This window comes from Periophthalmus magnuspinnatus, chromosome 14, assembly GCF_009829125.3.
Source record: "Periophthalmus magnuspinnatus isolate fPerMag1 chromosome 14, fPerMag1.2.pri, whole genome shotgun sequence".
NCBI classification, from domain to species: Eukaryota; Metazoa; Chordata; class Actinopteri; order Gobiiformes; family Gobiidae; genus Periophthalmus; species Periophthalmus magnuspinnatus.
In genome coordinates this window covers 11,046,364-11,063,044 of record NC_047139.1, presented here as the reverse complement: position 1 = coordinate 11,063,044, position 16,681 = coordinate 11,046,364, and the positions used below count along the sequence as shown (strand labels likewise).

General features: G+C 35.8%; 2 protein-coding genes and 1 non-coding gene across 3 annotated transcripts; 1 reads left to right on the top strand and 2 right to left on the bottom strand.

Moving 5' to 3' along the window:
- Window positions 1-1,421: 1,421 nt before the first annotated feature.
- rab24 (RAB24, member RAS oncogene family) lies at window positions 1,422-11,018 on the bottom strand. Its single transcript, XM_033978182.2, has 9 exons — window positions 10,599-11,018; window positions 8,929-9,136; window positions 6,802-6,870; window positions 6,603-6,681; window positions 4,606-4,673; window positions 4,225-4,324; window positions 3,618-3,668; window positions 2,844-2,903; window positions 1,422-2,744 (listed from the first exon to the last, which is right to left on the bottom strand). Exons 2-9 carry the CDS (start codon window positions 9,043-9,045, stop codon window positions 2,677-2,679), a joined length of 612 nt encoding a protein of 203 aa, XP_033834073.1. The 5' UTR covers window positions 9,046-9,136; window positions 10,599-11,018; the 3' UTR covers window positions 1,422-2,676.
- Window positions 11,019-11,558: 540 nt separating this feature from the next.
- On the top strand, window positions 11,559-15,156 carry pgrmc1 (progesterone receptor membrane component 1). The gene is made up of 3 exons (XM_033978899.2): window positions 11,559-11,922; window positions 12,953-13,108; window positions 13,986-15,156. The coding sequence occupies exons 1-3, from the start codon at window positions 11,625-11,627 to the stop codon at window positions 14,078-14,080; spliced, it is 549 nt and encodes a 182-aa protein (XP_033834790.1). The 5' UTR covers window positions 11,559-11,624; the 3' UTR covers window positions 14,081-15,156.
- A 1,010-nt stretch (window positions 15,157-16,166) lies between these two features.
- trnal-caa (transfer RNA leucine (anticodon CAA)) lies at window positions 16,167-16,277 on the bottom strand. Its single transcript has 2 exons — window positions 16,240-16,277; window positions 16,167-16,212 (listed from the first exon to the last, which is right to left on the bottom strand). It is a non-coding gene; the product is annotated as a tRNA-Leu (tRNA).
- Window positions 16,278-16,681: the final 404 nt, after the last annotated feature.

Below are 16,681 nucleotides of genomic sequence, written 5' to 3'. Positions count from 1 at the left end.
AATATTAGATTTGGTTTGTCTGTATCCGTCAGTGTTTGCAAAAGGTACAGGACAAAAAGCCTAGGACAAGTGTGATAAAACACCGGGGCTAGATTTTTTACATCTGTATGATTATGTTCAAAATGGCCACCTTGACATCAGTGATATGGTGTGGTCCACATATAATTTTTTGATTTGGGTCATATAAAATGTGCATGTGCCAAATTTTGTCTATGACAAACTAAATGTATCTGTTCCATTATGCCTTAAAAGTATGAGGTCATCTGCAAATTTGTATTCAAAATGGCTGCCTTCACGTTGGAGATAGGGTGTGGTCCCCATAGAATTCTTTGCTCGAGGTCACATAAAGTGTACAAAATTTTATTGGATTATTACAAACTAAACTAAAGTTTTCTGTCCCAACTTTACAGGGGGCACTGGAGAGCCACTTTTAAAGACACAAATTTAATTCACATATCATTATGTCCAGATCACCAAAACACAAAAAGGCTACGTTGAGTCTGTTCAGATCCAACCATTTTTGCAAAAGTTACAGGGATTTTTATACATTCAAAATGGCCACTTCATTAAGAGCTCATCATGACCACACCTTGAGACAATGTTTGACCACAGATATGTCCTGATGATGCTGCCTCAGTTTGGAGTCTGTCAGCTCAAAAAATCTAGGACAAGGTTATTAAAGTATGAGGTCTAGATTTTGGACGTCTCCAGTTTGGCTCAGCATAACTAATATATTGTCTATCTGGGGATGCTCTATTTCAAGTTTTATGTGCCCACTCCTATCATAATGTATTTTAATTTTCGAAAGGCACCACTGCACCATCTTAAAAGATAGAGTCCTAATTTGCGTTATGTCCAGCTCAGAAAATGTGCACACGCACTTCATTAGGTCCATTCAGATCCGACAACATTTATGAAATATATATTTTATTTATTTTTCCAAAAAACATTTTGTTAAAAAATCACCATGACCACGCCTAACATTTTGTTTAATATGTAATTAAGAGCCTTTTATTGCATATGGGTTTTGTCTTTTGGTCAAATGTTGAAAGTGAATTGTTGGAGATGTCAAAAGAGTGACTTTGTCAATCTCCAGTTTGATTCGATGACATTTGTCTACAATGACATTTTTCTGGGACAAGCTCCCATTGGGGCAATATAAATTGTTATTTGAGGTGGCACTACTGAGCCGTCTCAATATTTTTTCTCTGGATTCTCACTGAAAATTAGAGCTCACTAAACTCTAATGAAAAAAAAACACTTAATTGTTTATACATTGTTTACTGCTTGATTTTTGCAATTTTTGTCAAAATGGGGCTCGCTGACTCACCCTCCTCAGGGCTCTAATTTTAAGCACTATCTTACATACAGTTCCTTTTATGCTATTTTGATGGATAGTGGCATTAAAAATGTTTATCTTATTTAGACAAAAAAAAAAAAAATCAATAGTAGATTTCCATTCGAGTTTAATTGAACACATTTGAACATGTTTTTCAGAAGCTCTGTCTCAGCCTGGAATACAACTTTGTGCTTCCAAATATATCATCAAATGGCACATCAAACCTCCAGCAGCACAGTGTGTCCCTCATGGAAACACAATTTAAAAAAGCTAAAATAAATACAATCATGAGAGAAAGGACAGTACCTGTAGTTTTGAGAACTATAAAAAAGATCTAAAAAGAACAATTTCCTGTTTCACAAATTTTAATTTGTGATGCAAAATTAACAATTTAGCAACTATGTACGTGATTACAATATCCTTGTGTTTTGTGGCATCATACTGTTCAATTTTATTTTGTTATTTCATTAGTAAAAGGCTGTAATCTAGAGGTTTAGGCACCTGCTTAGAAACTGGAAGGTTCAATCACCTACTGCCATTGTGCCCCTGGGCAAAACTTACACCCACTACCCCATCAATCCATTTGCCTACTGTGGTTGGCTGCAATGTGAGGGACACATTAAAGAAAAAAAGAAAAAAAAAGGTGGTAAAGAGGAACTGAGCAAGTCACTTTAAAGGTACACTATGTAACTTTTCTGGTGGAAGGTATACCAACTGCTTCTTCACAGAGAAATGTCTGTAACTAGGGCAAGTTAAAATGTTGGATCTGTGGAGAGGTGACAATATGCATGTATTTTAGTGTGTTCATTTTAGCTTAAAACAAAAATTGGAAAAAATGCAAGATATACAATTTGAACGGCAGGTAGTGGAATATTCAAGTCATAGCAATAATGTCTCCAAGGAGACAAGCAGGTGGCAGACCCCTCACCAGAATAGTTACATAGAGTTTTTAATTCAAGTTGTCATCATAGTTTCCAAAAATCTTTACAATTGTCAGCTTTGTTCATATACCACAAAAGCACAAAATAATTGCAGTGCTGATCAGAAATAAAATGCTATCCCCTATAACATTCTCAGGCAGCAGATTTTCACTGTAAACTTTATAAATGTTCACACTCTTCCCTCTTTTGGTTTGACTTTTTTATCTCCTCAAAATGATGTCCACAGTTCAATTTGAGAGATTCCAGTTTCAGTTTTTGTGCAGCTTGACGTTTTACATACAAACCAGAGTTTATTCAAGTCTTTTAAGTCCTGTTTAAGACCTGGTTTAGTCCTGATTTAGACCTGGTTTGTGTCCAGACTTGGTTCACTGTCCCAGTATTCAAAATTTTGTACATTCAGTTGCTGTGGCAACACGAGTAGAAGTAAGAATCTTTTTTCTGACCCAGGTCCACCCCCGTCTCCTCTGTGAAAGGAGGAAAAAACATTAAGTAAAAGACAAATGTTTATCAAATACATCCAAGTTCATCAAACTTGAGCTCTACAATCTGTAAAGCACACTCACCTGTCATAAACTGTAATGCTGTGTCATTGTAATCTTCTGCAACCTTCTGGAACAACTCGTCTGTGTGGGAAAAGTAAGTTCAATTTAAATATATTTAAAGCAATAATTAATAAATAATTCATATTTTTTGAACATATTTTCAAGTAGAATTTACGCTAACCACTCTGCCACAGTAAAACAGGGCAGACATGTTGCCTGACCAACCAGGCAAATGCAGAAGACATATCTGAATACGCTCATATCGTCAGAAAAAAATAAATAGCTTCTTTTACTAAATAACAGTTTGGTGCTTCGATTGTTGATTCTGTAGAAATCCTCACTATTTCTCAGTCCTCTGCGTTATAGGTTTCCTTTTTTAGTCATGAGCCGTCATGTTTGTTTTCGAGATTGCGTTTCTCTGATTGACAGGCAGATTAACCAATCACCTATTTGAAATCGGGAAGAACACGGTTCCAGACCCACTTGTCTTTGTAAAGTTTTGTCATAACGTGTGGTTTTGGCTGACCAGGCAGGTAGACATGTGCACTCCACTCAGAGAGATTAGGAATCTAACCCACAACCTTCTTAATGGGAGGCAGGAGACAGGCTAACCACTCTGCCACATTAACACAGAACAATCAGTTTTTAAATTGTAAAATGACAGTCCAACTTGTATTTAGTGTAGTTAGTTTGCCTCATGTTTACAAATACAGTACATGAGTAAACCTCGATGGGCATATTTCTAATTCAAGCCCACTTCCTGAATGCCCAAATATCACTGGAGCAGTGACTCACCCACGTTGTTTCCTGTTTTACTTGAGGTCTCGAAATGTTGCGCTCCGATTTCTGAAAGACAAAATTTTGAAGTTTTTGTAATATCAACAAAGATGGAATACTTGCAAGAATCCTCTGACGTGTTTGTAATTCTGGAATGTTCCACAGTATGGCATTAAGCCTACTTCTCTTGGATTCATTTGATTATAGGTGTTTTTACTACTCATGCCTTCTTACTGTGAGCAGAGTCATCGCTTCATTAATCAGACCAACTTAGTGCCATACTGTGGAACATTCCAGCCATGGAAACAAGCAGGTGACTGACCCTACACCAGAAAAGTTCCATAATGCACCTTTTATTAAAACAATCAGCTAATTTGTTTATTTTGAAATAGTGATATATCAAAGGCTATCATCACGTTTAATATACTAAGTATTTTACCACTGGCACATATTCATCATTCAGGGTTAGTAAGTACCTTTACATATTTTTTTTCTTGAAAGATTGATCTAGTAACTTTCTATAGTGCTCTTCTTGGTTATTAATAGTTAGTTGTTGCATACATAGAAGTAGTAGTAATAGTAGTGGTAGTAGTAGTAGTAACAGTAGTAACAGTAGTAGTAGTACCTTCAGCAAAGTCTTGTGCATCATGGAAGTCGATCTGTCTCAAGCTCCGGTCTCCTTGGATCAAATCATTTTTTGTTCCACACAAGTAAATCTTACAATGCTGCAACAGAGATGCATTCATTTAAACAATTCAGAAAAACAATCTGTTATTTCTCCTTTGCTCTCTATCCTTCTGAGGTGCCTATAATCAATATGAACATAATGAGGAGGGGGACTGTGAAGGCTGTGAAGTCCTTATGCTGCTGATCTCTGTATTCATGTAGTTATATAAACAGTTTTTAAATGATGGTTTTAAGTTCAAAGTTGAGTAAAATAGTTAGTAGAATAAAACAAAAACATAAATTGGCTCAAAATATTTCAAGTATGCATTGGATAATTTACCTCTTCACAGTTCTGTAGCTCCTTTACCCAGAATTTTGCTCTTTGGAAGCTGCTGCTGTCTGTTAAATCTGAAACAAAATTGATATTACAGATTTACAAAACGCAATATAATTACATCAGTACAGGTACAGTAAACCTTTGTCAAAAGTTTCAGCATGTGGATTAAACAAAAAAAATAAAAACATCACAGTAATAGTTTTCACAGACAGTGACAAACTTAAGCAGATCTGAATATGGTCTAAAACCAAGACTAAATCAACTGCTTGTGTCCATGAAAATGTTATAGTTCCATATTATATAAGTATTTTTGACCATGTACAAATTAATTACTTTTACAAAAGAAAAGATAAGTTATACCAGATTTAGATACTGCTTCTATTTGCTAAATGCCAGAATAATGAGAGATATTTTTTCTTAGACAATTTTTCATTACTTTCTTCAAAGGCAGAAGTTTACATACATTTCATTAGTATTTACCATTGCCTTTAAACTGTATGACTTGGGTCAAAAGTTTTGGATATTCTTCCACAAGCTTCTCACAGTAGTTAGCAGGAATGTTGGCCTATTCCTCCTGACAGAACTGGTGTAATTGAGCCAGTTTTGTAAGCCACCTCGCTCGAACATGCTTTTTCCGGTCTGCTCATACATTTTCAATAGTACTGAGACCAGGGCTTTGTGATGGCCACTCCAAAACATTTACTTTGTTATCCTTAAGCTATTTTATAACCAGTTTGGCAGTATGCTTCGCTTCGCGTCATAGTCCATTTGTAAGACCCATTTGCACCAAAGCTTTAACTTCCTGGCTGATGTCTAAAGATCTTACTTCAGTATTTCCACATAATGTTCTTTCCTCATGGTGTTGCTTGCAAGTTTCCCCCTTTTTCCTCCAAACATAACAATGCTCATTATGGCCAAACAGTTCAATTTTAGCTTCTTCAGACCACAGGACATGTCTCCAAAGATTAAGGTCTTTGTCCCTGTGTGCACTTGCAAACTGTAATCTGGCTTTTTATGTTTATTTTGGAGAAATGGCTTCTTCCTGGAAGAGTGGTCTTTCAGTTCATGTCAGTACAGTACTCGTTTTGCTGTGGATAATGACACACTCATACAGCTTCAACAGCATCTTCACAAGGCCTTTTGCTTTTGTTCTTGGGTTGATATGCATATTTCGAACCAAAGCACGTTCATCTCTGGGACACAGAATCCGTCTCCTTCCTGAGCAGTATGACGGCTGGACATTTCCATGGTGTTTATACTGTACTTGCATATAATTCTTTGAACAGATGAACATGGCACTTTCATGCATCTGGAAATTGCAGCCAAGGATGAACCAAACTCATGCAAGTCCACAATTTTCTTCCTGATATCTTGGCTGATTTCTTTAGACTTTGCCATGATGTTACACAAAGAAGCAGTATGTTTCAGGTGTGCCTTCAGCTACATCCACAGGTGTGTCTCTAATTAACTCAAATGTTGTTCATAAACCTATCAGAAGCTTCCAAAGACATGACATCATCATTTGGGTTTTCCCAAATTCACAAATCTTACTGTTTCTTACTGTATTTAAACTTAAATCTTACTGTATGTAAACGTCTGACTTTGAAGAAAATAATGAAAAAATGTCTAAAAAAAATCCTTTTCTCATTATTCTGGTATTTAGCAAATAGAAATAATTTTGGTAATCCCAACTGACCTAAAACAGGAAAGGTTTAGTCCCATTTCATGTTTGACAGTGAGAAAAAAAATCATTTGTGTCTTTTGATATAGTGTATCTAAGTGTCTGGTTTCAACTGTGTAACTGAATAAATACAAAGTATAGATTAGGTTAATGCTATACAGCGGAACATTACAGGCAAAGCAATAGCATCTCAATAGAGACAAGGTGCGGATTCTCCTCAAGAAATGTGACATAATGCATTTAAGCAGTAGTTAGTTTTAGAAGTTAAAATACAGCACAGTATAGTCTATCATATACAGTACATTGCACTGTGACTAACCGTAGCAGACGACAGCAGCTCTTGCTCCTCTGTAGTAGATTCGGCTCATAGCTTCATATCTCTCTGACCCGGCAGTGTCCTGGAAATTCAACAATTTTGCTTTACATACTTTATATGCCCTGAACTATATCGATCTTTAGTAATTCGTCATCAATGATAATTCATTTTAGTTTCACATTTAATATATTTTATAGCTCACCCATATTCCCAGAGTGATGACCTTGTCTCCAACTTGAATCGCTTTGGCCACAAATGCAGCGCCGATCGTCTGTGTGGAAACATAACGTTAATCATTTATATTATGCATTCTTCAAGCCATTTGAAAAATCTTTTACATCATTGTAAACACTGAATAAAGAGAATGGCTTGGTTAAAAAGTCATTCGGTATATAAATCTCAATTTGAGTAGTTAGATTTAATTACTACTGTGACATTCACTGGTTTCACAGCAGATAATTTAGCTCGCTGAAAATACATTTGACAAAGAGGCAAGTAAAGGCCTTACCCCATTAACAAATAATTGGGTTTGAAATAAATAGCAGCCAAATGTATGGAAAAAAAAATTACTGAAACTAACATAAATATCCTGCCTTCAAGAAATTGCTACTAAACTAGAAATTATTTTTGCAGTGAGAGCTTAGGCTTTTCACTTTTTAGAGCCAATGTAATATATGTATGCCAAGCAAGTAAACAAATTCATGCCTGATTACAGTACACCTGCCTTCTGTTGCTTCACTAAGGAATGAAGCAGTGTAAAGGAGGTTAAAAACAATAGAAAACATTATTTTATCTGCATCTAAGTGAAGGCAATTTGAGCCCTGTTTAATTCCATTGTTTATGTGAAGTGTAAACTTGGCATAAAAGTGAGATTTGAATCCAGTTATGTGTGAATAAAGTTTTTTTTTAACATTAGGATCACATTCTGCACCACATGCTCTTTATAACTGTTCTGTTTAGACTTTAAACAGATTTATAAATCAATTACTTAGCTACAGTTAAGAATTATGAATGTGAGCTCTGTCTAAAGCCGAAACACAGCTCACAGATAAGAATGTTACAGCAGTGAAGTTGCATTATATAGTCCAACATATTTTTGTGATAAAAGGCTAGTATTGTTGTTAGAAAGATATCTGTATTAGAAAGTAATCTAGTATTGCATGTTTAAAATGAGGTACAGTAAATTCACAAACAGTCCAGTTTTGGTTTAGAGAGCATATGGCATGTTAGAGAGAGAGTTAAAAAGAGAGTATTAAACTTGTAAATGTTGTTTTCGACAAATATTGCATTTTCAAAACAATAAAATGTAACAATATCAAACAATATTCCACTAATGAAACTACTGCACATTACATCAAATTTGTGAAGTTGTAGTGTAGTTGTGTCATGCTTTTGTATATTTATTAAAAAAATAAAAATAAGGGTTATGTAGGCTTGTAGGCTGATCATTGGACAGAATCATACTGCTAACCATGAGGAGAGTTCAAATAGGTCTTAGGAGACGTCACAAGATTACTCAAACATGCAAGGATGATATACAGGGTGTCCATAAAGTTTAAGTTTATTTACAAAAGCAATTAATAAGGTACATTAATTAGATTTGTTTGTTATTTAGATTTTGTTTTTAATCATATTGCATTTTTGTATTTCAGGCATCCTGTTGATTAAAGAGGCCTCCTTTTGACGAAATGTCTACCTTGACCATTTGACTGAATATGGGGCACCACAACTATAGGACCTTCAACCAACCATCATTTTCCAGCAAGATGGTGCCCCACCACATTATGGTCTGTATGTTTGTGAGGTCCTCAATCAAACATTTCCAGACTGTTGGATTGGAGGGGACGGACCAATTCTGTGGCCATTATGTTCACCAGATATCACACCTCTGGATTTCTTTCTGTGGAGCTATATCAAAGATATTGTGTGTTGAACAAAGATACGGGACATTACTGAACTAAAGCAAAAGATAACAGATGTAATTGCAAACATTGATGAGGCTATGCTACAGCGAACATGGCAAGAAATTGAGTACCATCTTGAGCTTCATGTGACTAATGGTGCCCATATAGAAGTGTATTAAATGAGGAATAAAAAAAACTTCGGAAACCACAATAGAGTACAATAGAACAAGTCTGGACTTCATGAACACCCTGTATTTTGATAAGGGAACAATATAACATGGTATACTGTGTAACCCTTTTTAAGGGTTTGGTGAAAAAAAACAAAAAACAATCACCTTGTTTTCATTAGTTTGAAAATTTTGGTGAAGTTTATATTTAATTTTGAAATTGAAAATGGTGACATAATGGAAAGAAGCACACTTTACATTTTGGTAGGGTCCAACCAGGAAGCGGTTGTGCACGTATCTCTCAACGAGGCTGGTCTTTCCCACACTCTCCTTCCCTAACATCACCACTTTAGCGTCCACGCGCATTGCACACATGTCCACAAGGGAGTGTCACGGCTGGGGTCAACCACTCCACCACTCACCAACGAACCCACGAACACGAACAGGGATGTCTCTGGACTCTTGGCTGAAAAAACAACAATCAGATAATGTTTTTCAATATACTACTTCAAAACTGACACTAATCTAAAGATGAAATTTGACCTGGACAAGAACAGGTCCAAACCAAGTTTACATCAACATTAAACTAGGCATGAACCAGGACCAAGTTTAGTCCAGATTAATTCCTAGTCTGATCCTGGCTGGCATTATTCTAAGATTTTATGAGGAAGAACTTGATTTTGTGGTACGTTTTTGAATTGTGTCTCAAAATTTAAATCAGATGTAATATTTTCTGTGGTGACTTGCAGCACAATGACTTCCTGTTTACACCCTTTCAGCATTTCCACATTTCAACAAGTATCTTCAATCACAAGATCAGCAACTGTTATCTTACTAAGTAATTGCCACACATTCCCCACTTGGCTTTGAGTTGTCACGACAAAACTATAATTTGTCCCAATGACTCTAAAACATTTTGAGCAAAACTACTTAAGAAAAAAAATAATAATAATAAGGCTAAAAATAATGAAATTGCAATTTGAATGGTCGTAATAATGGCAAATAGCAGATAGCAAAAGCTGCAGTTATTTAATTAATAAATGTCTGTGATGCAGTAAATAAGAGCTTTTATAAGTTCTGCTAACTGTGTCATGTGTAGACTACAAACATGTGCTGTGTTCACTGTTCAACTGCATTGGATAAGTTAATGTAACACAGACTAAACCAGGATTAATTAAACTGAGAACAAATTAAATTTAACTTGTGAAAAGTACGGTTTAATTTTTAAACATCACCAAGAACGGCTGTGTGTCTGTATATAACATAATTAGGCTTATCCATAAACAGCACTATATTTTTAGAACTATTCATGGGTTTCAGATATAAAGATTCCTTTCTGATTAAGTTAGAAGATTTGGGCATGATAACAGTGCTCCATTGTTACATCAAAACTTTTGAGGACTTTTTACCATTCAAAAGATATAATACTGTGTTGTTAACAGCTATTAAAATCCAATAATATCCAACTTTTTCTTCATTTTTAAACTAAAAATACTGCAATCAGATATTCCACTGACACTAACTAGTTACTTATAAATACACAATATAAAATAGATTTTCAGAACCTTTGCTTTGCCTGGTAATGTTTTTGGTATGCACAAATAGTAATCACTGATAGTAATTTAGTGATTAGATTAGTTTGAAAAGGTTTAGGCCTCTCTAGCCTACATCTACAGGAGCCAACAACAAGGTTCAACAATGAGGATTTAAACAGAATGTGGCCTTCTACTGAATAGTTACCCTAAGCCATGTAAATCAAAGCAGACCATAAAAAGCCTTCATTAGTAAAGTAGATTATTTACATGCCCCAATCGTAAACAGACCTAAAAATCACATTGTTATTAAGAAGACAGAAGATGCTAGAACAAAAAACACTTGTGTTAAAATAATCCAAGCTCATCAGCTTCATGAAAACATCTTGTACTCGCCTAATTTTAGCTGTTATTTTGCTCAACCCACTCCTCTTCTCATCAGATGTTTTGTCTTCAGAGTAGGAACCACCCAGGCCTAATAAGTCTGTTTCAAAGCGTAGAGTGTTCCATTTTGTCTTATAAGGTTAGACGCCGGTATTTTCGTTGTTTTTTGACGGTAATAGGTGGTGGTGAGTTGGCGAGACGTTACTGCTGCTGCTGTGTGCTGTGATGTTGTTGCGAAATGATCAGTCCTACAGCGCAGACTAGTGATAGCGTAAAAAATGATGTACAAGATAATTTACGCCACGAAATTAGCAAGGATGAGTCTTTTAATGATAAATAGATTTTAAAACATAATGGGAAAGACAGTGATTTATGTCAACCCCCAGCGGAGCTTTTGTTTGCTTGGGCGGAACTAAATAAATCTTTGAATGTGTTTCTAATGGAAGGACCGGAAGTGTGACACAAACACCGGATGTCATAAAAAATTTACAACGGAAAGCAAAAATAATACAATCCGCACTCCTTTCCCCTATTTTGTCTTTTGATCTGTTCTAATATATAGTTTTGGCATATTTTCTTTGATATTTTGTCTATGTGTTTGTACATGTGCTTAGTGTTTTTAATAATATTAAAATCAAATAATTTTGACAGCTTGCATAGAAGAAATTTTATTCAAAAGTCTGAACTTGTTTTATGAATTAGTGGTTGAATGATTTTTAACCTATTTTATGTAGTTATCTTTTTTCCACGCCCACTTTTGTTCAACAAAATCTATTACACAGTGTTACATTGGACCAAAACCTGTAGGAAATAATAATTAAAATTGTGCCAACGTCAATGTTTAACTCGTAAAAAAAAAAGAAGTTTAAACTCGTTAAAGGCCACAAAACAGACGCGAGAAACAGTGGGCAACGCCGTTCTCACCACGAATCTGATTGGTTAAAATAGTAAATATCGTGCTCTGATTGGCCGGGGCGACCCACCCTGAACACGCGCATCCAAATTGGCTGGGTGACAACTTTAGTCATAACCTCCAACATGGCTGAAGCAGAGACGAGCGAGGTAACTTCCACCAGCGGAATTTTACAAGAAATCTTCACTTCCCCGCTAAACCTGACCCTCCTGAGTTTGTGTCTGTATTTGGTGTACAAAATCTTGCGCGGAGACAAGCAGCCGGACTTTGGCGAGGTGGAAAAGCCGCTGCCCAAACTGAAAAAGAGGGACTTTACCTTGGAGGAGTTAAAGCCCTACGATGGACTCCAAAATGAGCGTATACTTATGGCTGTGAACGGCAAAGTATTTGATGTGACGAGAGGAAAGAAGTTTTATGGACCAGGTAACGTGACACATTTCTATATGGTTTACGAAAAAAAAGTATGTTGTGGACGTCGACTGTGTGGTTGAAGATGTGGCATATGTACGCACTTGGCTACCTCGACATTACCCATTATGAGAAGACAAAACCCCCAGTGAGAGAGCGTTAGGATAAATATTTATTGGGTTTAGTTATGCTGCAGACCCTACATTTTGCTTGTGCGTCTTTTCGAGTGTTGGCATGTGGTTAGTTTAATGTCCATTATTCGTCAAATTCAGCACACCACGCCCCCTGAAGTTGGGCTGAGGTCATATTTCACAACATCCTTGAACTCTTGCCTTGAAGCTGGAGCAGTCTCTTGTGTTTAAAACGCGTGACCCTTGGCCTACATATTTATTTTTACCAGTATTTTGTGAAACGTGCAAAAAGAAATTTAAGCAGATCTTGTTTTTTTTTTTTTTTCTTGCACATCGTTCAATATGTGTCAGTGTACAGTGCATTAGACCTCTGAACTTACTTGAACTAAAGCAGAACTAATGCAGTGCCCCCTCTGAGGGCTTCCTGTTGAAAGGGCTCAGCCTCAGACTGCTATATAAATGGTATATCAACAGAGAAATATTCATTATTTCAACAACAAACATATACTTTTGGTGTGAAACTAAACCCTGTTCCCAATACTGGATCTCGGCCTTCTAAGGGCAAGGGTTTTGCTGTATTGCTGATGACTAATACTTTGTTAGTGCTTTATTTCATAGTGCATATCTGATTTTTATTTCTGAATAGATAATAGTTAAACATTTACCACAGTGATGGAGCCAACCTGGAGTTTGGCTTTTTTTTTTTTTTTTTTCAAATATAGTTTTAATTAATACATTTTGTTATTATAAATAGATAGAACGTTGCATGTGGCATTTCTCAGCATCACTGACTCTAAATCTCCTACTTTTGTTCAGGGCAGACTTATGTTATCTTGTTAATAAAGTTTAGTCTTACACAGACTTTGTTTATGTACTGATATATTTCTTAAAACACTGTTATATTTGTGTGGCAGAGGGTCCATACGGAGTGTTTGCGGGCAGAGATGCATCTCGGGGCCTGGCCACCTTCTGTTTGGGGAAAGAGGCGCTGAAAGAGGAGCACGACGACCTCTCGGACCTCAACAACATGCAGCTGGAGAGCCTGTCTGAGTGGGAACAGCAGTTCACCTGTCAGTACCAACACAATGTCACAAATTACACATTACAATAATATCATACAAGACCCACAACACCTGTCACTAACTACAGCTCACAAACTCCTGCCACACTTAAGCTGTATGCAGCTAATGATTTGGTGGGCTAAAAAAAATTGCTTAAGAGGTGTATTATCAGATCATTGATAATGTTACTGATTTTAACCATTGCTATAATACATCTCATGATTGAAACAGTGACTGTCATAGGAAGGAGTTAGCTGGAGTTTTCAATTAGTGTTGCCTGTCTTTTTACAAATGTGCAGTTAACTAAAATTTCTAGTTTTTTGTTACTTAGAAAAAAGCTTGATATTCAATGCCAGTAGATTTTCAATACTCTATTAATACCGTGCAGTCATACTAGCTCTGATATAGCTCCAAGACCATTCTAAAACATTCAAGAAAGGTCCAGATTTGTCCTTTATTTCTTTCTTAGCAAGCTAATTGGATGGCCAAACGTATGAATTAACTCCAATTAACTTCATTAATTATACTGAGATGACTGAGGTATTACACATGTTATTTTTTCAATATCAATACTAGTTTAAGCATTTGGGTATTTATTTTCTTTGCAACATTAGATCAAACAGATATTTTTTGGAACTTTTAATACACCTCTTCTAGTAAAAGAATTCAAATCTGTCAGCTGAACAAAAAGTTGCTGGATGACTTTTTCTCCAGTTGACAGATTTGAATTTTTCTTACTATGGCTCATACCTGAAAGATTGAGGGATTACACAGACATGCTCCTTCTAGGTATTTCTGCACAGGACAAGTCAGTTGACCATGAAGTTCTTTAGTCGACTACTGCCTTACCTAATACTAATATCACAGTTGTTTTGTTTTTTCTCAGTTAAGTACGACTACGTGGGGAAGCTTCTGAAGCCTGGAGAGGAACCAACAGAATATACAGACGATGAGGAGGCGAAGGACAAGAAGAGCGACTAGAGACAAATTTAACACCATACAATTCGCAATCAGGACATCATGGCCACAGCCAAATTCTCTGTCAAATGCTCACCTCTGCTATTATAAAAAATAAAACTTAAAAAAAAAAATGAAACTGTGATAAAACAAGGACTAAACCAAGACTTTATCAAAATTATACCTAGAACAGCTGAAACGAGTTCAACAAAGACTAAACCAGGACTCATCCAAGACTGAACCGGGACTGATTAAGCACTAACTACTATATCAAGACCCATTCCTTTATTAACTAAATATATTCCTGAGGCAGTTTTTAGCCATGCACTGATGGATCAAACCCATACATTTAGCTCCTCATACATACATATGAAATAATGTCAACAACACTTACTTTTAAATGAATGAGACCAAGAAAGTGCCATTTTCACAATTATTCTTATGTGTTAAATATTTTGTCTAAATCATTGACATATGCAATAAAAAGTACAGAATGGTGGTGGGAACTTAGCTGCTGTTTCAAAAGTTGAAGGTGCTCTTTTCTGGTTGAAGATATTGCTATTTCACCATATTATCTTTTTAAATATTTCTAACCCCCATATTTCAATGGGGTCAAGTCAAATCTGTGGAAATGGGACCCCGCTCATAAAAATGCATGTTAATTTTGATCAGCAGAAGGTGGGCAGAATGTTTAATGCCATATTCTGAAACATTTCAAACTAAGCAATAACATCTCTATGGAGAGAAGTATGTGGCGGACCACTAAAAGAAAAAATACACAGCGCATCTTTAATGTTAATCATTATGACACGTTTTTTCCTTATTTGCTTTTTACAATACAACACCACCTATTGACACATTCCTGATCGCTACTTTATCTGTGCAGTACTCAGCCCGTCAGTTCATAAGCAGTAAACTAATACAGTTGTTAAACACTACATGCTGCAAATGCCTTAATGGTTGAATTGTATTGTTTTAATCTTTCAGACTGTAATTTGTAGTTCTTTTCAAAGCCTTAATATGTACTATGAACTCTGTAATTGTGTATATGAAAACAGAATAAAAATGCAGTTATATGTCAATAAAATGAGCAGTACTGATCCGTCATTGGTTTGAACTAAGAAAAAATGTGTCTAGATGACAGGTGAATGTTTTTAACCTTTATTTGAATTGTGGGATATTTTTTTATTCTGCACCTATTGTGTGACGCCTGACAATCTCTCAAGACACTTTGAAAATCAAAGGTCACTCTTGACGCTTGATGACTGTCAAAACATGATGTGTGGTTTCCAGTCTGCAGTGGTCGGTATCCATCAGAGCCTCCAGAGGTGCTTCAGACGATGTTTAGACCTGGTTTAGACCTGGTTTAGAGAAGACCTGCCCTGATTTGGTGCAACTCCTGTGGAGTATTTCTGATTTAATATGTTTGTGCCAAAGTGATATGGTAAGTGTTCCCACTTAAGTCTCTTCACCAGCATTTTTCTGAATGTACTCTGTGCTGTAACATTTGTATACGTTTATTAATGAGTTTTATGTTTATTTTAACTCATTTAATAAGTATGAAATGAGCATTCCTCATCATGTTACGCAAAGCATATTCTACAATTACCTACATACAGATTACACATATGCAGGTTATATATTCAAAAACAACGTAATAAATATCTGAACTGAAATGGTTTCACAGGTATATATATATATATATATATATATATATATATATATATATATATATATATATATATATATATATATATATATATATATATATATATATATATGTGTGTGTGTGTGTGTGTGTGTGTGTGTGTGTGTGTGTATATATATATATGTATGTATATATATATATATATATATATATGTATATATATCTATATCAGATATTAGATTTCTAGACATTTTTTTAGCTCTAAAAAAATTATATTAATTAGATTTTGAGCACTCACGTAACCGCAGCCAGTGTTTTACACGTATTTCATAACTATAAGCTACTCAGAGCCTAAGCTTTAAAGTACAAACTGAACGTGTCATAAATAGCGAGTGATTTAATATAGTATGACTACGTTAATAATAAATATTATTTATGCGTGTAGAGTCAAGAAAAGGTATGTGTCAGAAGTGGGATTCGAACCCACGCCTCCATTCGGAGACCAGAAGTCCCGTCTCTGCGGAAGGAGATGATCCTTGAGTCTGGCGCCTTAGACCACTCGGCCATCCTGACACGCTGAAAACACACGAACTAAAACGACTATTTAAGGGCTGTAGAGTACAGACTTGTTTAGTACTTGATCAAATTATTACGGATGCGTTAAATACACGTTTACTATCGCATATGTTGGTGTTATGTCTTTTGGATCGTTATTTTTTTGTGTTTGTCTCTGAAAAAGAAACGTCACGTCATCACGATCACGGAGGCTGTGCTTATCGCTAAAACAGCAGCTCAAAACAGCCTGATATAACCTAAGTACTATTTAGTGTTCATGACCTAAATGTTTCGTTTAATCCAAAGTCAATACAAACTGGGCGCATTTCGTTTTAGGTGTAAAAGTTCCGTAGACTCGTGTTAAAATTGAACATGCGTAGACAAGGAGCATTACTGCCACCTGCAGGACAAATAGTTGATTG